At 40.6% G+C, this 23640-nt stretch overlaps 1 protein-coding gene across 1 annotated transcript in view; it reads right to left on the reverse strand.

The window, feature by feature from the left end:
• LOC109867271 (contactin-associated protein-like 5) overlaps positions 1–23640 on the reverse strand; it is a 115212-nt gene that overhangs the window by 16111 nt on the left and 75461 nt on the right. Inside the window, exons 9-14 of the mRNA XM_020456332.2 lie at positions 22909–23052; positions 12952–13126; positions 10317–10423; positions 7217–7336; positions 6430–6630; positions 234–390 (exon numbers count right to left, since the gene is read on the reverse strand). Coding sequence (XP_020311921.2) covers positions 234–390; positions 6430–6630; positions 7217–7336; positions 10317–10423; positions 12952–13126; positions 22909–23052 — 904 coding nt within the window. The remainder of the gene's footprint in view (positions 1–233; positions 391–6429; positions 6631–7216; positions 7337–10316; positions 10424–12951; positions 13127–22908; positions 23053–23640) is intronic.

The following is a 23640-nucleotide window of genomic DNA, read 5'->3' on the forward strand; positions in this document are numbered from 1 at the left end:
CAGAGAGGAGAGCATGGTCTCTGTGGAAGGAATCAAACAATGATGGAACCCTCGCCTACCCTGTCGTGACCCACTTAATCTCAATATTTGACAAAAGGTAATATACTAAATAGTGTACAAATGTGGAAATGTAAGATGAGACAAGAAATAGAAGATATGCACACAGATTCATAGCTAAATCATATTGATGGGCAGGGCAGTAGATACACAGAGAGCCATATTTGCATTATTACCATGAGTCTGTGTCGGCATCACAGTTGCAGAAGTAGTTCATGTCCATGCAGTTTTCCTCCAGGCTGCAGGAGCACTGCTGAACCCCCGGCAGGAAGCCTCCCCAGTAAGTCCGTCTCTCTCCACCCTGGTCCACCCACCAGGACAGGGGGCTGCCATCTGCACCAACCACAATATTACAATTAGGTCCACATATAGAGTAGCATAATCTGTACAGCATCTGTTGGCATCCCATGGCATTGTGTCAATTAACCCTCAGTGATGCCAGTCAGACAGGCAGGGCTCATTTCCTGGAGCATCTGTAAGTGGCCCTGCTACAGCCATCCGTCAGACGATATGACTCTGCATTAGAGACACTCCAGGCCTGTAGGGAGCAGCCCCTTAGCTCTCAGACTCTACTCTTAAGACAGGAGAGTGGTGGGAGAGTGGGGACCGTATAATAGGAACATTACATTGAGAGTAATTTGATAAGTGTGGGCATGGGGGGTTTGTAACAGCGGTACTGGTCAAGACACACTGTCAATGTCAGTGTATGTTGTGGGGTAACGGATTACAGTGTACCAAAGTATGTAATCCAATATTCTTCTGTCTTTGGTATCATGTCAAATTGACATTGTTACTCAATTGAAACAAAGCAGAATAGACCACCGAATACAGAAATGGTTTAGGAATAACAAATTACATGGAAATAAGATGAGTATATACATTTGAAGTCAGAAGTTTACATACACCTTAGCCAAATACATTTAAACTCAGTTTTTCACAATTCCTGACATTTAATCCTGGTAAAATTCCCTATTTTAGGTCAGTTAGGATCACCAATTTATTTTAAGAATTTGAAATGTCAGAATAATAGTAGAGAGAATTATGTATTTCAGCTTTTATTTCTTTCATCACATTCCCAGTGGGTCAGAAGTTTACATACACTCAATTAGTATTTGGTAGCATTGCCTTTAAATTGTTTAACGTGGGTCAAACGTTTCGGGTAGCCTTCCACAAGCTTCCCACAATAAGTTGGGTGAATTTTGTCCCATTCCTCCTGACTGAGCTGGTGTAACTGAGTCAGGTTTGTAGGCCTCCTTGCTCGCACACGCTTTTTCAGTTCTGCCCACAAATCTTCTATGGGATTGAGGTCAGGGCTTTGTGATGGCCACTCCAATACCTTGACAAAGCACCCCCACAATAGGATGCTGCCACCCCCGTGCTTCACAGTTGGCATGGTGTTCTTCGGCTTGCAAGCCTCCCCCTTTTTCCTCCAAACATAACAATGGTCATTATGGCCAAATAGTTCTATATTTGTTTCATCAGACCAAAGGGCACTTCTCCAAAAAGTACGATCTTTGTCCCCATGTGCAGTTGCAAACCATAGTCTGGCTTTTATGGTGGTTTTGGAGCAGTGGCTTCTTCCTTGCTGAGCGGCCTTTCAGGTTATGTCGATATAGGACTCATTTTAATGGGGATACAGATACTTTTGTACTTGTTTCCTCTAGCATCTTCACAAGGTCCTTTGCTGTTGTTCTGGGATTGATTTGCGCTTTTCGCACAAAAGTATGTTAATCTCTAGACAGAACGCTTCTCCTTCCTGAGCGGTATGACGGCTGCATGGTCCCATGGTGTTTATACTTGCGTACTACTGTTTGTACAGATGAATGTGGTAACTTCAGGCGTTTAGAAATTGTTCCCAAGGATGAACCAGATTTGTGGAGGTCTACAATTGTTTTTCTGTGGTCTTGGTTGATTTATTTTGATATTCCCATGATGTCAATCAAAGAGGCACTGAGTTTGAAGGTAAAGCCATGAAATACATCCACACACCTCCAATTGACTCAAATGATATACATTTGCCTATTAGAAGCTTCTAAAGCCATGACATACATTTCTGGAATTTTCCAAGCTGTTTAAAAAGCACAGTCAACTTAGAATATGTAAACTTCTGACCCACTGGAATTGTGATACAGTGAATTATAAGTGAAATAATCTGTCTGTAAACCATTTTTGGAAAAATTACTTTGTGTCATGCACAAAGTACATGTACTAACCAACTTGCCAAAACTATACTTTGTTAACAAGAAATTTGTGGAGTGGTTGAAAAACGATTTTTAATGACTCCAACCTAAATATATGTAAACTTCCGACTTCAACTGTACTAGAATTTATGAGTTTGGAGTGGTGGTAATTCTACACCAGAGGATTTCCCCATATTCATGCATTGATGCTAAAATAATGTTTGATATAGAAGGTAGCAGGTAGCCTAGTGGTTAGAGGGTTGGGCCAGTAACCGGAAGGTTGCTGGATCGAATCCCTGAGCTAACGAGGTAAAAGTCTGTCGTTCTCACCCTGAACAAGGCAGTTAACCCACTGTTCCCTGGTAGGCTGTCATTGTCAATAAGAATTCGTTCCTAACTGCATTGCCTAGTAAAAGTTTTTTTTAAGTATACACAGTGGGGCAAAAAAGTATTTAGTCAGCCACCAATTGTGCTTCTTCCTGGCTTCCTTGCAAGTTCTCCCACTTAAAAAGATGAGAGAGGCCTGTAATTTTCATCATAGGTACACTTCAACTATGACAGACAAAATGAGAAAAAAAATCCAGAAAATCACATTGTAGGATTTTTTATGAATTTATTTGCAAATTATGGTGGAAAATCAGTATTTGATCACCTACAATCAAGAAAGATTTCTGGCTCTCACAGACCTGTAACTTCTTCTTTAAGAGGTTCCTCTGTCCTCCACTCGTTACCTGTATTAATGGCACCTGTTTGAACTTGTTATCAGTTTAAAAGACACCTGTCCACAACCACAAACAGTCACACTCCAAACTCCACTATGGCCAAGACCAAAGAGCTGTCAAAGGACACCAGAAACAAAATTGTAGACCTGCACCAGGCTGGGAAGACTGAATCTGCAATAGGTAAGCAGCTTGGTTTGAAGAAAGCAACTGTGGGAGCAATTATTAGGAAATGGAAGACATACAAGACCACTGATAATCTCCCTTGATCTGGGGTTCCACGCAAGATCTCACCCCGGGGGGTCGAAATGATCACAAGAACGGTGAGCAAAAATCCCAGAACCACACGGGGGGACCTAGTGAATGACCTGCAGAGAGCTGGGACCAAAGTAACAAAGCCTACCGTCAGTAACACACTAAGTAACACACTACGCCACCAGGGACTCAAATCCTGCAGTGCCAGACGTGTCCCCCTGCTTAAGCCAGTACATGTCCAGGCCCTTCTGAAGTTTGATAGATAGCATTTGGATGATCCAGAAGAAGATTAGTAGAATGTCATATGGTCAGATGACTCGTCGTGTTTGGAGGACAAAGGATGCTGAGTTGCATCCAAAGAACACCATACCTACTGTGAAGCAGGGGGATGGAAACATCATGCTTTGGGGCTATTTTTCTGCAAAGGGACCAGGACGACTGATCCGTGTAAAGGAAAGAATGAATGGGGCCATGTATCGTGAGATTTTGAGTGAAAACCTCCTTCCATCAGCAAGGGCATTGAAGATGAAACGTGGCTGGGTCTTTCAGCATGACAATGATCCCAAACACACCACCCTGGCAACGAAGGAGTGGCTTCGTAAGAAACATTTCAAGGTCCTGGAGTGGCCTAGCCAGTCTCCAGATCTCAACCCATAGAGAATCTTGGGGGGAGTTGAAAGTCTCTGTTGCCCAGCAACAGCCCCAAAACATCACTGCTCTAGAGCAGATCTGCATGGAGGAATGAGCCAAAATACCAGCAACAGTGTGTGAAAACGTTGTGAAGACTTACAGAAAACATTTGACCTCTGTCATTGTCAACAAAGGGTATATAACAAAGTATTGAGATAAACTTTTGTTATTGACCAAATTATTTTCTTATTTTCCACCATAATTTGCAAATAAATTCATAAAAAATCATACAATGTGATTTTCTGGATTTTTTTTCTCATTTTGTCTGTCATAGTTGAAGTGTACCTATGATGAAAATTGCACAATTGGTGGCTGACTAAATACTTTTTTGCCCCACTGTATAGCCTGATTTTAATATTTGCACAAAGATTCTTTCAAAAACGTTCAACGATCATGATGAATCGCAATAAATCAGTTGTTTGCTTTCCATTAGCGTCAGATATAGTTTGAGGATATAATTATGGTTTTGGGGAGTCTGGGATAAGAGCTAGGTTAATAATTCAACAAAATGCAGGGCATACACTTCCATAGATCAGCTTAACGGAAGTGCTGTCCGTGTATTGTTTTCCAGTTAAATCAAAGTAATCACGAGGAAATTGGTTTCCAAACGTGCTCAAACAAAGGGGAAGATCTGATTAAATCTATATTTCCGTATAGGGATATGAGCTACCGTCTCAAGGAGTTAGGAATAACTTATTTATCAAGACCCTTCCAGAGAATAAATTACTTGGAATTTTCAATGACAGGAGAGACAAGGTGATGCTTTCATCTAGATAAATGGTGAGAGTAAATGTTTCCTGTTACTCAAATATGATGTTATGTAAGATCTTCCTGTCATTATCGTGAAAAGGTGAGCAATATAAAGTTTCCCTTTTTCATGCAGATGAAACATGTACATATGAAGTAGAAGTTATCAAGTTATGATAATCAGTTTTTTACAAATCCCTTCTTGTTTGCTTCAGTTCAACCTCTTTTAGTTTTGCACATTATGCAGCTTTCATGCATATGGATCTATTTCTGTCTCTGGCAATTGAAGTGTAGGCCTGGCCATAACGATAACCTTTCTGTAAAGCTTCTTATGATGTAGCATGAAAAAAGCCATCTTTTATACAGCAGGATAGAAAGTGCATCATTAGCTAGGTTTCCATTCAATTGGCGACAGATTTTCATGCAAATATTCAGGAATCTGCATAAACAAAATATTAACATTTCCCACCAGTGCTATGTTTCCACTAAACTGACTTTTTGAGGATAAAAACCAGTGATGACGTAGTCAAGACGAACTGTACATTTTCGCATAAGTGTTCATGTACTGAATAAAACCGAAAGTTCAATGCGTTTCCATTGCATTTTTCAACTTTACCGACAGTTTTGTCACAAAAACTGATGCGTTAAATAGCAAATGTGCCTACTCTGGTCTTGGCACCTGCGCTCTAGCCAACAGCTCGCAGATACAGTGCGGGTAGGCTGTGAGGGTAGGCTAGGCTTCATGATGAGATTATTATGGATAAGAGCGAGAATGTTTTTATTTGTCAAACGGTAGTCAAGCATCGATCATGATGTCACCAGAATAAGACCTATATTTATCGGAAAGCAGCATCAAGCTCATCACCGTGCACTTTCACCACCCTGTGAAGTTTATCGTAACTTATTTTATCTGTAGCCTAATAAACTGAATGGTTTCCCGAGTCGTAGTGGGAGGACCACACACCATATCATCGCGTGACTCCTGATTTACTTCGATATGATGGTTATTATATCAATATTTGTGCATTAAAGGCGTTTCCACCACCATTTCCTGCATTATACATTTTACCGACACAAAAAGATCCCAACATGTTGAATGAACAAATTATCTGTCTGCATTTATAAAATTACACTGAATCTTCCTCTTTCCATTACAGCTGCCATTTTTTTTGTTGTACTTTATGACTTTACTTGCATAAAAAACTGGATGGAAACATGGTTACAGTGGTAATATAAGGAGCCTCTTTTGTTTGCAAGTCCAATTACAGTGAGCTGTGTTTTTAAATCTCTTCTTTTTTTAGACAACAACGGTTTCTGAAGCATTCAAGTAAGCAATGAAAGCAATTATGTTTTGTTTCATATCTACTGGGCCTGAAAATAAAAGTATTTTCTTCCTTTAATGATCTTGTTGTTTGGGCATAATAAAGTTGTTTATTGTCTGCGGTGACATTGTATTCACCTCATAGACATCTGACTACATACATTTTTCATAAATGATTAACCTATAGTTGGGTTCTCCCCAAGCGATGAGAAAACTGAGGGAATAAAGGGGTCTCACTGGCTAGATGAATTCTTCAACTCCCCATGCGACGGCACACAAACAATGTTCAATAGAATTTATACAGCTGGGAATAGACAAACTCTGCATGGACAAACAATGGGTATTAAGTGGGTTGCGCTTCGGTTGCCTGCTAAGTGAAATGTGTGAAATATCTGTAACTGAACTGTTTTGAGGAGATAAAGTTTCAGTCATGTTGCAAGCCAATACGGGAAATGCTCACCCCAAGTGTTAAAGAGGCGGGACTTCCTGCAGCTGTATACTACTTCCTGTTGACACTGCTCTGACCCGGCCACGAGGGCCATCAGTTGTTCAGGTGAGGCGCTGTAGTTGAACTTCATAACGTAGGGCTTTTGGAGAGTAGAACCCTGGACCCTGACTGGATCTGTGCTGTTGTGGGTCACCACTGTCCACACCTTGTCCTCTACACACACAATATGGAGCAAATAAACAGGTTTTAGTTTAGTTTATTTTGACACTTTTAAAAACAGATGTAAAAAGGCACATGCATAAATAGAATAATTGAGGATGACAAGTCAGAAAGTCAGAGTCAGAATCTGAGAGCACAGTAGTGATTATACGTTAAGTTTCATTTCGAGGAGTGATTTGAATATGATGTATGATTATTCATGATCCTGTACCAAACTGGGAGGTATTTACATATCTGACAGTCCCCCTAATTACCAGTCAGTCTCTGTCATCCTCGCTAGAGTGCATTCTGATTTTACAGATATGAAACGGTCTAATGTGGCTGCTTCCCAAATAACAGGATAAAGGGAAAAGAAAAAAGCATTTAATCCAGAATGTACCTATCTTAAATAAAGCCCATGAAGATCAATGAAATAGACTGAGATTGATCTGAATTATCATAATATTGTTGGATTATGATCAATGTCAATCCGATCTAAAGTATAATTCTGGCTGAAAATCTAGATTAGTCTGACAACAAGATCATAAAGGCCATCAGTCTAAATGTCTATGTGGGGTTGAGGGCCAGGATGGCAGCTCACCTGTCATGTTGCAGAAGACCTGTGTCGCCCCCAGAGGTCCACTGCCATCTGGATCAATGGAGAAGTAGCCTGAGGAGCTGCCAGTCAGCCTGTAGGCCTCACATGATGCCTCATAGATGGCTACAGAGGAATACACATGGGAGTAGAGAATGAAAATACAATTTGAGTAGGGTAAATATAATAAAATATTGTCACAGGCTGTTACAAAAAGAAAAACGCTTGCAGAAACAGTTGTATTATAGGGTTGTGTATATATTTATTTGTTTCCATTTAAAATGTGATGGTGGCCTAACAATATAACAATAAGTATGCAAAACAATCTATGGCTAAACCCTAAAACAACATATTAGATATGGAAATAGTGAGACTAGATTGTTTATTTACACAGTGAAACAGAATGGGAATAGTGGTCAACCCTGTCGCATATAAACTCAGCAAAAAAAAGAAACATCCTCTCACTGTCAACTGCATTGATTTTCAGGAACCTTAACATGTGTAAATATTTGTATGAACATAACAAGATTCAACAACTGAGACATACGTAAACTGAACAAGTGGAATAATGTGTCCCTGAACAAAGGTGGGGTCAAAATCAAAAGTAAAAGTCAGTATCTGGTGTGGCCACCATATGCATTAAGTACTGCAGTGCATCTCCTCCTCATGGACTGACCCAGATTTGACAGTTCTTGCTGTGAGATGTTACCCCACTCTTCCACCAAGGGACCTGCAAGTTCCCGGACATTTCTGGGGGGAATGGCCCTAGTCCTCACCCTCCGATCCAACAGGTCCCAGACGTGCTCAATGGGATTGAGATCCAGGCTCTTCGCTGGCCATGGCGGAACACTGACATTCCTGTCTTGCAGGAAATCATGCACAGAACGAGCAGTATGGCTGGTGGCATTGTCATACTGGAAGGTCATGCCAGGATGAGCCTGCAGGAAGAGTACCACATGAGGGAGAAGGATGTCTTCCATGTAACGCACAGCCTTGATATCGCCTGCAATGACAACAAGCTCAGTCCGATGATGCTGTAACACACCGCCCCAGACCATGACGGACCCTCCACTTCCAAGTCGATCCCGCACCAGAGTACAGGCATCGGTGTAACGCTCATTCCTTCGACGATAAACTCGATTCCGACCATCACCCAAGGTGAGACAAAACCGCGACTCATCAGTTGAAGAGCACTTTTTGCCAGACCTGTCTGGTCCAGCGACGTTGTTGCCGGTGATGTCTGGTGAGGACCTGCCTTACAACAGGCCTACAAGCCCTCAGTCCAGCCTCTCTCAGCCTATTGTGGACAGTCTGAGTACTGATGGAGGGAGAGGGCGTTCCTGGTGTAACTCGGGCAGTTGTTGTTGCCATCCTGTACCTGTCCCGCAGGTGTGATGTTGGGATGTACCGATCCTGTGCAGGTGTTGCTGCACGTGGTCTGCCACTGCGAGGACGATCAGATGTTTGTCCCATCTCCCTGTAGCGCTGTCTTAGGCGTCTCACAGTACGGACATTGCAATTTATTGTCCTGGCCACATCTGCAGTCCTCATGCCTCCTTGCAGCATGCCTAAGGCACATTCACGCTGATGAGCAGGGACCCTGGGCATATTTCTTTTGGTGTTTTTCAGAGTCAGTAGAAAGTCCTCTTTAGTGTCCTAAGTTTTCATAACTGACCTAGCGTCTGTAAGCTGTTAGTGTCTTAACGACCGTTCCACAGGTGCATGTTCATTAATTGTTTATGGTTCATTGAACAAGCATGGGAAACAGTGTTTAAACCCTCTACAATGAAGATCTGTGAAGTTATTTGGATTTTTAGAAATTATCTTTGAAAGACAGGGTCCTGAAAAAGGGATGTTTCTTTTTTTGCTGAGTAGTATACACTATATATACAAAAGTATGTGGACAACTCTTCAAATTAGTGGATTCGGCTATTTCAACATCACTCGTTGCTGATAGGTGTAAAGAAATCGAGCACACAACCATGCAATCTCCATAGACATAGATTGGCAGTAGAATAGCCTTACTGAAGAGCTCAGTGACTTTGATCGGATGCCAGCTTTCCAACAAGTCAGTTCGTAAAATGTCTGCCCTGCTAGAGCTACCCTAGTCAACTGTAAGTGCTGTTATTGTGAAGTGGAAATGTCTAGGAAAACAACGTGAAGTGGTAGACCTCACAAGCTCAAAAAACGGGACCACCGAGTGCTGAAGGGCGTAGCGGGTAAACATCTTCTGTCCTCGGTTGCAACACTCACTACCCGAGTTCCAAGCTGCCTCTGGAAGCAACGTCAGCACAATAACTGTTCTTTGGGAGATTCATGAAATGAGTTTCCAAGGCCGAGCAGCCGCACACAAGCCTAAGATCCCGAAGGGCAAAGCCAAGCGTTGGCTGGAGTTGTGTAAAGCTCACGCCATTGGACTCTGGAGCAATTGAAACGCTTTCTCTGAAGTGATGAATCATGTTTCACCATCTGGCAGTCCGAGGGACGAATATAGGTTTGGCGGATGCCAGGAGAATGCTACCAACCTCAATGCAGAGTGCCAATTGTAAAGTTTGGTGGAGGAGGATTAATGGTCTGGGGCTGTTTTTCATGGTTCGGGCTAGGCCCCTTAGTTCCAGTGAAGGGAAATCTTAAAGCTATAGCATACAATGACATTATAGATTACAATGACATTCTAGATTATTCTGTGCTTCCAACTTTGTGGCAACAGTTTGGGGAAGGCCCTTTCCTGCTTCAGCATGACAATGCCCCCAGTGCACAGAGCACTGACCTCAACTCATCGAACACCTTTGGGATGAATTGGAACACCAACTGTGAGCCAGGCCTAATCACCCAACATCACTATTGCTCTTGTAGATGAATAGAAGCAAGTCCCCGCAGCAATATTCCAACATCTAGTGGAAAGCCTTCCCAGAAGAGTGGAGGCTGTTATTGCAGCAAAAGGGGGACCAACTCCATATTAATGCCCATGATTTTGGAATGAGATGTTTGACAAGCAGGTGTCCACATACTTTTGGTCATCTAGTTTATTTACACAATAAAACACAATGGGTACAGAGGTCAGCCCAGTCATGTCCCATACAGCCGGAGAGCAGGCAGGACTCACAGTTGTGGCAGGTGGCTCCAGCGTATCCTGTTCCAGAGCAGTCACAGTAGAAGGTGTTCCAGGACTGGGAACACTGCCCTCCATGTTCACAGAAGTTGGGCAGACATCTGGAGAGACAGGGAAGATCAGACAGTGAGAAGGAATCCAAGTAACCTGGTACTAGAGAGGCAAAGTCATGGAGACAGCAATGCTAAAACAATGTGGTTGTTCCCACTCTCTGACTGAACTGAACTAGCTGGAGATAATGGTTTTGAGGACATTACAAAATATGCTTGACTGACGATGGCAGGTGTTTTGACATCTTCTTAACAACAAAACGACTGTAAGACTTAAAATTGTAATTATTCCTGACACAGTCTAATTTCACAGGGAGCCGTTTAAAGATGAGCATCTGCATACAAAACTCTCCAGTGACAATAGATTTAGCAAACAGAATATTGAGTTTAGATTTTCATAACAATTTTGTTATTGTTGATTTTTGTGTGGGGCTCAAATTCAAGTAAAGCAGGTGTTTGTGCCGGCAGTTGTTTGTAAACATGCATGGCTATGGCAGGTGCAAGCAACCCAACCCAACCCCACTCTCCTCACCCCTCTCCCTCTCTACAATGACATTTTTGCAAATCGTCTGAGGTCTCTGTAAATGTTAACAATATGCAGAAAAAGTACCAGTGAAACTGGCTATGGAAAGACACTCTGATTAATAGTGCCTTCCTCATGCCTCTGTACCTTCTAAAATTACCTGCCTTTTAAGCTTGCATATATTATTTAATTCCGCTTCAATTGTGAAACCTGTCCCAGGGGAGCTCTGGTTTAGTGGGGGTTGTACATACAACACAGCTATTACAATACACATTTACCTATTTAGCACTACAAAAGGAGTCAACTGTTCTCCGCATAATGTTCAGGTGATGGTTTAATTATTGCTGTGCTATTTTTATTCATGCACACAGAAAAAAGGCTTTCGTGGACCATAAAATTATGCTGCTCAACTTGCAGAACTGTTCCTCCGCAATAAACCGGACAATAAACTTTTAGTGGTCGGAGTGAATGGCAAAGAAAGCTCTTCAACAAAAGATACTATAATCTCTTCAAGTTTTTTTGTGTTATGTAATTAGTTCCCTCGCTGACAAAGAAATGAATTGCTTTTCTTTAAAGTATGTCACAAGCCAAAGTGCTGAGTTAGGTTGGGCATGTCCCTTAATGGCTTTATTGAACATTCCTAGGAACCCATGGCCCCCAACTCCACGGTGGCATGCGGAGGCCGCGGTCTTCCAGTCAACCTCCGCTGGCTGTTAGGGGACTGCCACCCTGAGCCTGGCAGGGTCCTGGAGGATGACAGCTGCTCATGAATGTTTTAAAGCTGGAGAATTGGTGATGGAGAGAGACAGAGGGAGGCCTAGCTTTGCTATGTTATACTATGAATATACAGGCAGTGTTGAGCAGGGGGAAGAATAAATCAACACTTTCTAAAAAGGTAAGATGATAGAAAGAACACCTCCCAGGGTATGTAGTAATCTTGTTTGATTGCAGTGATTTGCCCGTTACAGTGGAGGTTACGCAATTATAAGTAGGTTGTCATTATATTGAAAAGGTTGAAGATGGAAGCTTTTTTTATTGTGCTGATTATTGGAACCCCACAAGCATAAACACCGTGCTTAATCCTCACCACAGGAACGAAATACAAAGTCATTCAGAAATGGGTGCGGTTTAAATCACCAGTTCTCCAAAAACACTCCCATGTTGCAGATCCTGAAATAGTGTTTAGTCTAATTACAGTATAGCAATGCATGCAGACATCGGATTATTCATATTGTGCTTTGACTAATGTATTGGGCGCTGGTTCTATACATAAAAATAGCAAAAGAATGTTCAAGATTTTAACACTAAGAAACAAGTTGCCTCTTTTGAGCTTTGCCACAATTATTTTTGCTTACTCTTTCTCATGCTAGGTTCCCAATTAAAATATGTTCGGTGAGGTGTCATAACATGAGACATTTTGCTCCCGACACTTTTGGAAACACCAAAGAAAAATAAGCTCCTCTCCTCATCATCACTTCTCAGGGGATCTTGTCTCTTAGGTTAACTGGTTCCTTGGTTTCATCCCAGTAAAAGTTGTACAGTAGACTGTCAGTCTGGCAATCAGTCAATCGGTACTCTGACTCCAGTCACAGTTAATTAGAGACACAGTCGAAAGCCCAATCAGCTGCTTTTTCCATTGGGCAACATAGGAACCTACCACGTTTCTATAATTACTCAACCCTCCTCAGTAATTACTGTAGACCCTGTAAAGGCTGCTGACTTCAAAGGTCCCCTGCCTTAGAATGTGTGTTAATGTTAATTTGCTCACACTTCAGCTGTGAGAAAAGGATTTCACAAGCTTCAGGTCCAAAATAAACTACAATGTTTTATAGCAGCGCCATAAAATCAAATGAGACAACAATTATGTGCTTGCACAATCCAAACAGAGTTGCTGGAACATACTATATCAAACAAGGTCTGACAATAATCAAGTGTTAAGTTTTGTGTTAGTTGCATAAGCAAAAAACAAAAGTCCCATGCATATGCTTTGAGTTGAAGGTTGTCACCTTGGCACATCATTTCAAAATTCTAATATTGTATACAGAAATTGTGATACCTGTCATGGATGCCACATGTGTCAAACTGCAGCTCCTTGTACTTTCCCAGCCGTCCTTGTTGCACCTGGTTCAGGTCCATTGGCTGGCTGTTGATGGAGATGAGACGCATGCAACCCTGGAATGCCAATGTGGGGTTCTCACAGCCTGGGTCAGCTGGGGACAAGGAGGGACAGCCTAATGGAACACACAGCAGAAGGATGTTTACGTAACAAAACGTCTGCCAAACCAGCTTCTATTATAATAATGCAAAGTATTCAGGCCGCTTGACTTTTCCCACATTTTGTTACGTTACAGACTTTAAACGGATTAAATAAATGAAATCTACACAAAATACCCTATAACCTATAAAAACAAAAATACCTTATTTTAAAAGTTCCGCGACCGTTAGTGGTAGATGGTGGCATTCTGTCATCACAAGGGGGAGGTAGAACACGGAACTACTGGTAGTCTAAACTGTGGCACAAATGTACTGTCTTTTCGTAAATTAATGGAAGTGTTTTCAGTCTGAGAGTCTCCCTTCTCTGGCACTAGAGTCCGGCATCAGGCAACAACAAAAATTGTCGGTGGTCCTGGAGTTAAGAGAGAATTTGGGTAAATACAATTGGGGAATTTCATTTGACATGTGGACTGACAATTTTCGAAAAATAGGCACGGTGGGATTTCGGTTGGTCTCCCTCTAAAAACCTAAATAAATCATTCAAAATAACAAACTGGCTTTATTTACAAATTAGTAAGAATGTCTCACCCCATGTTCAAGTATGGCCTTTCCCCCTTTCTTCAGATTACAACCGCTCTCTTTCGGTTATTTGAAAATTAAATCATCTCCAAAATATTTTTTAAACAAGCCATAGAAAGTTGGTTTCAATTTCAGTTTAATCCACCAGAAAAGACAGAACAAATAATACAACAAATTATTGTGGTTAAACTCAAATATACTATTTGATTAAAAAAACATTGTCAATTGGAACCTTTATCAAGTTCAATGGGGGAAAAGTAGTGCAGGGCCGACAGACACATTAAAGAACAAAATTGGTTAAAGAAAATTGTGATAAATAAAAATATATACCATTTTGCAAAATAGTTGGGAAGAGATTTTAGATGTACCGATTCCATGGCACATGGTTTATAAATTGACACGCAATTTTCCATTAATTATAACCTACTGCAGACCACCTCTGGGTTTGACCTTCTGAATGAATGATTATATTGAAGATAGAAGCTGCCTCTTAACGAGTTCTGAGAGATGATCTGTTATCCAATGATTATTATTTATTATTATTATTATTACTGAATGACAAAGCTGGTCTTGATAAATCAATCCGATTTTTATTTGGAAATGTTAGGATTATGATTGTAAAATGTATCTGATTGTGATTGTAAACTGAATCAGTTGATGCATTGGTCCAGAGCCAGGAGGTATTGGCGGAGAGTCACGTCATTGGCAGAGAGTCAGTCGGCATTGGTGGAGAGTCAGGTGGAGAAAAACGAGTTGAAGAGGGCGAGGAACGAGATGGAGTCACAATCCATGCCAGCCACACCTGTGAGCTCTGGAACTCTACCTCCTGTTTGTGGACTCTTCAAACAACGTGCCATTGATGAAAATGCCTGTCTATTTGTGAAAAAATCACCCTGATTAGATATGAACTTGATCGAACAAAACATACATGTATTGTGTAACATTGAGTCCTGGGAGTGTCATCTGATGAAGATCGTCAAAGGTTAGTGATTCATTTTATCTATATTTCTGCTTTTTGTGACACCTCTCTTTGGTTGGAAAATGGCTGAATGCTTTCTGTGACTAGTTGCTGACCTAACATAATGATATGTTCTGCTTTCGCCGAAAAGCCTTTTTGAAATCGGACACTGTGGTTGGATTAACGAGAAGTGTATCTATAAAATGGTGTAAAATACTTGTATGGTTGAGGAATTTTAATTATGATATTTCTGCTGTTTTGAATTTGTCGCCCTGCAATTTCACTGGCTGTTGGCGAGGTGGGACACCAGAGAGGTTAACTCTTTAGTCATATCACAGTTCACATATTTGCTTATGGTTTTGACTACACCTAGCGACCTGTTAAAATTATATGAAAAATATTCCATTTAAGATCATATTGTCTCACCCCATGTTCAAGAATGGCCTTTTTTCCTTTATTTAGATTACAACCGCTCACTTTCAGGTATTTGAAAACAAAATCATCTCGAAAATATCGCTGATCTATCAGTAGTCTAATCTGTAAATTGACTACCTGTTCGTAAATTAATGGAGGTGTTTTCAGTCTGTTAGTCTTTAATAAATAAATGTTTTGACGGTTTTGACCAAGTTAATCTGCTCATGTTGTGTGTGTTCAATAATTTGTGACATTGTGGTTGCAATAAATAATGTAAACAAAATAATTCCTATTCATATTGAATAATCAGATGCGTGTTGCACTTTAAACATTTGTATAATAAAGCACATTTAATTGGTTGATTTTAATACTTCTGACAGACAAAATTCTAACTCCACCTATAACTTTTGGACATTTAAACATTCCCAGAAGGCATGGATTATTATAACCTACTTGCAGGCTTAAAACCTATGGGTCCAATAACGTTTCCATGATGGGCTATTAGCAGGACGACAGACTCTTCAACTTTTACAAAAGGATGGCTTGGCTAGGTGTGAAAAAAATCCCCCCAACTTGAAATGTATTAAGTATTCTAAAGTTTTACATTTCTAACTCCAAACCTCATTCAACCGCAAAATGTCGGATAAAGCATATACTGTACAGTATTACTTCATCGACATCTTTATGCTTACGTTAATAAAAATTATGATAAAAAAAAAACGATTTCAAAATGCAGACGTTAATTTCAACTATCAGCAGGACAATAGACTCTTGCCAATTTGAGGGACTTTACATATATATATATATTAACGGATGCATATCGATTTACTATGGGAATAAATATCACTGAATTACATAGCATGGGGACTGGTCTTGATAAATCAATCCGATTTTTATTTGGAAATGTTAGGATTATTTTGCTCTTCATTATCACAATATAAAAAACTTTCAAATGCATTCATGAATTAAATCGCTTTAACCGACATGTTGCGGTTCATCTGATGAAGGCGCACATGGGCCTATTTATATAATGAACATGAATTCGGAGGGCAGAAATGATTAAATATTAAAGCATTAGACCTCTCACTAAAGGTGTCAGTCATACAAAAGTTATAATTAAAACCGTACTGATTTTCTATCAAATTAGTAAGAATGTCTCACCCCATGTTCAAGAATGGCCTTTGTACCTTTATTCAGATTACAACTGCTCACTTGCGATTATTTGAAAATGAAATAATAAAATAAATATTGTAGTTAAACTCAAATATACCAATTGATTTAAAAAACATTATTTAAAAAAAAAAAAAAAAGGTACAACTTTGTAAATGATATCATAAATAGGACTGGTAGAGTTATGTTACACATGCAGCTAACACGGAAATGTCTGCTCTACCCAAAATTACAACCAACTAATTGCAGCATTACTGCAAAAATGGAAGAGGCAAGCAGAAGGGGGAAAGGGTAAGGAACTTGTCTATCGGCCCTGGAGGTATTTGAAAACGTGTTCTCAAACACTTGTTTTTCACAAGGGCTATTAGTAGGACACTATGTGGTCACAAAAACACCTCTCTGACATAGGGTCCTGCATAATTCTTGATGATGTCTTTGAATGTCTCGCCAGCTTTGATCCATGCCTGGGCCTGCAGCACGCAAAGTTCTCTGTTTGTCAGACCAATTATTGTGACAAAACTACAGAAGTCAGAAGATTACATACACCTTAGCCAAATACATTTAAACTCAGTTTTTCACAATTCCTGACATTTAATCCTGGAAAAAATTCCCTGTTTTCGGTCAGTTAGTTTCACCATTTTAGTAAGACTGATGTCTTCAGATGTTGCTTCAATATATCCACATCATTTACCTTCCTCATGAAGCAATCTATTTTCTGAAGTGCACCAGTCCCTCCTGCAGCAAAACACCCCCCACAACATGATGCTGTCACCCCTGTGCTTCACGGTTGGGATGGTGTTCTTCGGTTTGCAAGCCTCCCCCTTTTTCCTCCAAACATAACATAATAGTTCTATTTTTGTTTCATCAAGCCAAAGTACGGTCTTTGTCCCCATGTGCAGTTGCAAACCGTAGTCTGGCTTTTTATGGCAGTTTTGGAGCAGTGGCTTCTTACTTGCTGAGCGGCCTCTCAGGTTATATCGGTATAGGACTTGTTTTACTGTGAATATAGATACTTTTGTACCTGTTTCCTCAGGCATCTTCACATGGTCTTTTGCTGTTGGTCTGGGATTGATTTGCACTTTTCGCACCAAAGTACGTTCAACTCTAGGAGACAGTATGCGTCTCCTTCCTGAGCAGTATCACGGCTGCGTGGTCCAAGGTGTTTATACTTGCGTACTATTGTTTGTACAGATGAACGTGGTACAGTCAGGCATTTGGAAATTGCTCCCAAGGACGAACCAGACTTGTGGAGGTCTACAAATATCTGAAGTCTTGGCAAAGAGGCACTGAGTTTGAAGGTAGGCCTTGAATTACAGCCACAGGTACATCTCCAATTGACTCAAATTATGTCAATTAGCCTATCAGAAGTTTCTAAAGCCATGACAACATTTTATGGAATTTTCCAAGCTCTTTAAAGGCACAGTCAACTTAAGAGTATGTAAACTTCTGGCCCACTGGAATTGTGATACGGTGAGTTATAAGTGAAATAATCTGTCTGTACAACTGTTGGATAAATTGCTTGTGTTATGCACAAAGTAGATGTCCTAACCGACTTGCCAAAACTATAGTTTGTTAACAAGACATTTGTGGAGTGGTTGAAAAACTAGTTTTAATGACTCCAACCTAAGTGAATGTAAACTTCCAACTTCAACTGTATATAAAATGTGTAACAGAGCCTTTCCATAAGTCCACTCCAGTTTCTTCAACTGTCTTCTGACTGTGATTAGAGCGATGTTGCTGTTGTGCTGTGATGCCAGCAGATTCCAGATTGCCTTTGCCGATCGCTCATCATCTTCAACCATCAGTTAGTTGATGGCTTGAATAGTCTTGTTGGAAATTGAATACAATGTAAAAATGTGCAGCATACAGTAAAGACCAGCAGTCAATTTATTTAAGCATTATTTTCAGCATTATTAGGCCAACTTTACAGCATTGTAGCCTACTGTACCTGTTCCTTTTCCTGGGCTGTCGCGTTCGGCGTAACACAGGCGAATAGCACTGTCCGTGACCATATTCCCCAAGTCTAACAGCATTTTACCGACATGTTTAATTATTCAAGGCTCCTTTCTCTTCTATGTGCTGGAGTTCTTTTAAGAATACAAAAGAAGTCATCCACCCTTGATGGGCTATCAGCAAGACAATAGACTCTTACCGGGTCCACCAAATGCATTGTTTTCTAACCACATCTGGATGGAACCATAACGAATTACTATGGGAATAAATATCACTGAATGACAGAAATATTGCAATAAAGTAGGCTAATGAAGGCAACAAATAGTTGCTTACTGGAACACCCAAAGTCATCCAAATTGTTATAATAGGATTTGGTGGAGGTCGAGGAACGAAATGGAGTCACAATCCATGCCAGGCACACCTGTGAGCTCTGGAACTCCACCCCTGACAGGCAGAGTCAACATATGTGGCGGGTTCGTCAGGTCATCGGTTCACTCTGACATTTCCATTCCTCTTCTGACAACAAAACTTGACGAACTGCTCACCAGGCACGGCGAGGTCCGTCCGGACTGTTCTGCTATTCCCAGGATGTGTGACCGAAGAGAGATAACACAAATTGACACAGAATACCATTTGGGATGGATACCAAGGCTAATGTGGCTTACCAGTGAACCTCTGGGTGTTCATCATTAATACTGACTTTCAGATGTTTCTGTCCATGACTGATGCAACCCGAAAAAGCATTAAAGACAGAGTTAATGAGTACTTCAGGTCATCGAGAAAGTCTGGACATGGCCTGCTCTCCCTTATGTAAGTAATTAGGCACATTACCATGTTTACTATGTAATGTAGGGTATGTTTACTAGTCAGACTGCACAGTAGCCTAATAAACATACGCATTTTGAAATAGTAAAAACAACGAAAAACGAATACAATAACGTATTTCTATCACGGCAGATGCTGTGTTTTTGGTTGATGGCCAATATTAAAAACAGTCAAATGCATTTGTGAATTCAATCCTTTCTCTTCTATGTGCTGGAGTTCATTTAAGAATAAAGTAGGCTAATGAAGGCAACAAATTGTAGCTTACTGAAACTCCCAATGTCATCCAATTGTTATAATAGGATTTGAAGCAATAGCCTACTTGAATGTGGTCAACTACTTCAGCACTGTTTTGCGCTGCTCTGAGACAAGCAAGACTACTTAATAAAACAGTTTAAAAAAAATCTAATTCAATAATATATTTGTAGCACTATAGATGCTGCGGTCAGTCAGAGTTGAGTCCTATTGTAAAGTGTAGCCCAAAGGCCAAAATGGGCAAACTTGCAATGTATTCGATGCTTAAGTACTCTAAAACCAGATTTGCCCCCCCCAAAATGCATCAACCCCTACAAATATATAAATTTATTATTAACCCTGCATTTTAATTTTTTCAAAATCCCCTTAGATATTAAATTTAGAATCCTCTAAATGTAATTAGATCTACTACTGTACAAGGACATTTTATTGATTTGCCAGTATTTTCGTTTAGAGATTCCGGTAAACTCGTTGATGTTTCCTTTTATGTGTCCTACCAATTATTATTGGATTATTCACCATGGCAACCAACAACATGTATTTCTTAGTTAGGATGGCTTTTGTGGAGATCAGACTGTCATTCATTGGATATTTGTGCGTTTTTGACCAAATGTACGTCAGAACAAATACTTATTTCACATTTATAATTCTTGTTGCTATTGTTAGATGTAAACACAAGAAATGTATATGTAGAGGGGTAGCTTTCTTCATGAGTTCTCTTACCATTTTGTACAATTGTGTGATTAGCCTACCAGTTGGTGTAACTGTAATGTTAATTCTCTTGAGAGGAATTATGGCGTGTTATTTTTGCCTATTCTCATTGTCCTGTTGGTTTTGTCAGACTACACAGTAGCCTAATAAACATATGCATTTTGAAATAGTTGTATGTTTTAAATCTAATTCAAAACCACGGTAGATGCTGTGTTTTTGGTTGATGCCCCAAATTAAAAAGAGTCAAAAGCATTTTTGAATTCAATCGCTTTATTGTTGAATTATTTAAGGCTCCTTTCTCTTCTCTGTGCTGGAGTTGTTTTCAGAATAAAGTAGGCTAATGAAGGCAACAAATTGTTGCTTACTGAAACTCCCAGTCAACCAATTGTTATAATAGGATTTGAAGCAATAGCCTACCAGCGTGTGGTAAACTATGCCAGCACAGTTTCACGCTGCTCTGAGAAAAGCATGGGGACTGGTCTTGATAAATCAATTAGACTTTATTTTCACTCAATCTCCATTTGGGTATTGGTTAGCCTACAATTATGGTGTATGGTCTTCACATTGTACAGCGCCTGTCACGACTTCCGCCGAAATCGGCTCCTCTCCTTGTTCGGGCGGCGTTCGGTGGTTGATGTCACCGGCTTTCTAGCCATCGCCGCTCCAGTTTTCATTTATCCATTTGTTTTGTCTTGTTCCCTTGACTCGCTATACTGGTATGCGTTTATTTCCGTGTTTTATTTCACGAGGTATGTTTATTTGTTTGTACATATTATTGTGACTGTTTGCGAGTTTTCACTTTTGCCAATTGGCTGGAGGTTTCGACGCAGTGGCGTCCGTCTGTTGGTTTCTCCTGCCTAAATAAAGTGTGCGCCTGTTCACAACTCTCTGCTCTCCTGCACCTGACTCTGCTCCCAGTACGCACATCATTGACAGCGCCATATTTTACTAACGAAAACTCTGAGGGTTTAGTTTTTAGTTTTCCTTGGAATTAGAAACACCATAATATTAATCAAATTAATTAAGTTACATTTCTTAAAATCAATCCCATATACTATGATCTTACAAAAAAGGTTTTAAATTCTCTCGTACAGCCAATATTGAAAACAGTAAAATGCTTCTCAATGATGCCCTCTGGTGATCAAACTAGGACTAACTAGCATTAATGGCAACAATGGCTGACACTTAAATAACATGCCTTAGAATCCTGCGGCAGCCCGCAAGCTGTGCTGCAGTATGATGCAACTTCTAAAGGAAGATCCAGTGTAAATTACATTTATAGGACATGATTTAGAAAGGCACACACCTGTCTATATAAGGGCCCACAGTTGACAATGCATGTCAGAGCAAAAACCAAGCCATGAGGTCGAAGGAATTGTCCATGGAGATACGAGAAAGGATTGTGTCGAGGCACAGATCTGGGGAAGGGTACCAAAACATTTCTGCAGCATTGAAAGTCCCCAAGAACACAGTGGCCTCCATCATTCTTACATGGAAGAAGATTGGAACCACCAAAACTCTTCCTAGAGCTGGCCACCCGGCCAAACGGAGCAATTGGGGGAGAAGGGCCTTGGTCAGGGAGGTGACCAAGAATGCGATGGTCCCTCTGACAGAGCTCTACAGTTCCTCTGTGGAGATGGGTGAACCTTCCAGAAGGATAACTATCTCTGCAGCATTACACCAATCAGACGTTTATGGTAGAGTAGCAAGACGGAAGTCACTACTCAGTAAAAGCCACATGGCAGCCCACTTGGGAATTCTCTGGTCTGATGAAACCAAGATTAAACTATTTGGCCTGAATGCCAAGCTTCATGTCTGGAGGAAACCTGGCACCATCCCTACGGAGAAGCATGGTGATGGCAGCATCTTGCTGTGGGGAAGATTTTCAGTGACAAGGACTGGGAGATTAGTCTGGATCGAGGCAAAGATAATCCGAGCAAATTACAGAGAGACCCTTGATGAAAACTTGTTCACCTTCCAATGACCCTAAGCACACAGCAGAGATAACACAGGAGTGGCTTTGGGACAAGTCTCTGAATGACCTTGAGTTGCCCAGCCAGAACCTGGACTTGAACCCGATCGAATATCTATGGAAATACCTGAAAATAGCTGTGCTGCAGCGCTCCCCATTCAACCTCACAGAGCTTGAGAGGATCTGCAGAGAAGAATGGGAGAAACTCCCCAAATACAGGTGTGCCAAGCTTGTAGCGTCATACCCAAGAAGACTCGATGCTGTAATCGCTGCCAAAGGTGCTTTAACAAAGTACTGAGTAAAGGGTCTGAATACTTATGCAAATGTCACATTTCAGTTTTTTTGTTGGTGAATAAATTAGCAAAATATTCTAAAAACGTGTTTTTGCTTTGTCATTATTGGGTATTGTGTGTAGATAGATGGGAATAAGGCTGTCACGTAACAAAATGTGGAAAAAGTCAAGGGGTCTGAATACTTTCCGAAGGCACTGCATGTTAAGTTGCTAAGAGTGCTGACTGACTTACTGACTGGAGACATGCAAGCAGAAAATACAACATTTGTGATTTAGTGACAATCATGTAAAGTTGTTAAACCTCTATTATGGCAGAGAGAGAAGTCGCCCCCAAAAAAGAGAGCAGAGTTAAACCTGCCAAGACATGCCATTATACAAGTTGAAGCCTTTTAAAAGCAGCTTAGTAAAATGCCAGCTATCAGAAGATTTGATATGTACAGTACATGGCAAGTTTTGGGAAGCTAAAGTTTGTACAGGGATGTATTAAGTTAATCTCTGCTTACAAGCCAATGTAAATTAAGAGCCACTATGGCACTTGAGTGACGATGCCAAAGAGTGAGGCTATTTAGGTATTACAGTCCCCAGTTTCATCAAGTCCTTGCGTTTCTACTGTAAATACCAGAACATATATTCATACCTAACGAAGTATTGGTCATATTATCTGTCCTCTTACCTCCAAAGTAGAGGTTGTCTCCTGCGTCCATGTGGTCCGCCAGTTCGATGGTTGAGGACGGCTCGTTGTCCAGAGTCATGGTGACCTGGAGACTTCGGGAGCCGAGACTCACGGTGTGCCACAGTCCATCATTCACCCTGTGACCTGTGGAGACAGCAGGGTGTAGGTTCTGGGTGGTTTGGAGACTTTAAAATACACTATCAATCTCTGCACATCACTGCTATTTTACCATAGCAACTACACTGTTATAAAAAACAATTTACAAAAAAAATGTACAGTTTTATATTTATATATACAATCTGTTTGTCTGCAACAAACCTCTGCATTCACTCTGTTGCTCTCGCAGATGTTGATTTTATGGATCTCCCTCCACACTACACACACATTTCATATAGTTTCCCTTACATTACCAAATAAACAAAGGATCACCCACAATCACCATCTGTTGTGTTTGTAGTTCCATTCTGAGAAGGAACCAATGGTAAACCTCAGTGGTATAATCTTTGGTTTTTGATTTAATTAAGCTCAGGCCTTTACAGTGAAGGGCATCCAAGCTCTGTGTGTGTCTGCTCTGTCTACAATCCCCTCTGTGCTTGCCATCTGCTTGCAGGGTTGCAGGCTAGGAGAATTACAATGGAATGTAATTAAATGTGCTAGATTTCAGGCAGTAAATTGTTTGAAACAAACAAAAAAGCACACCTGGTTCAAACATTGACTCTGAGAAGCCTCCAA

The sequence above is a fragment of the Oncorhynchus kisutch genome, linkage group LG2 (assembly GCF_002021735.2).
Source record: "Oncorhynchus kisutch isolate 150728-3 linkage group LG2, Okis_V2, whole genome shotgun sequence".
NCBI lineage: Eukaryota > Metazoa > Chordata > Actinopteri > Salmoniformes > Salmonidae > Oncorhynchus > Oncorhynchus kisutch.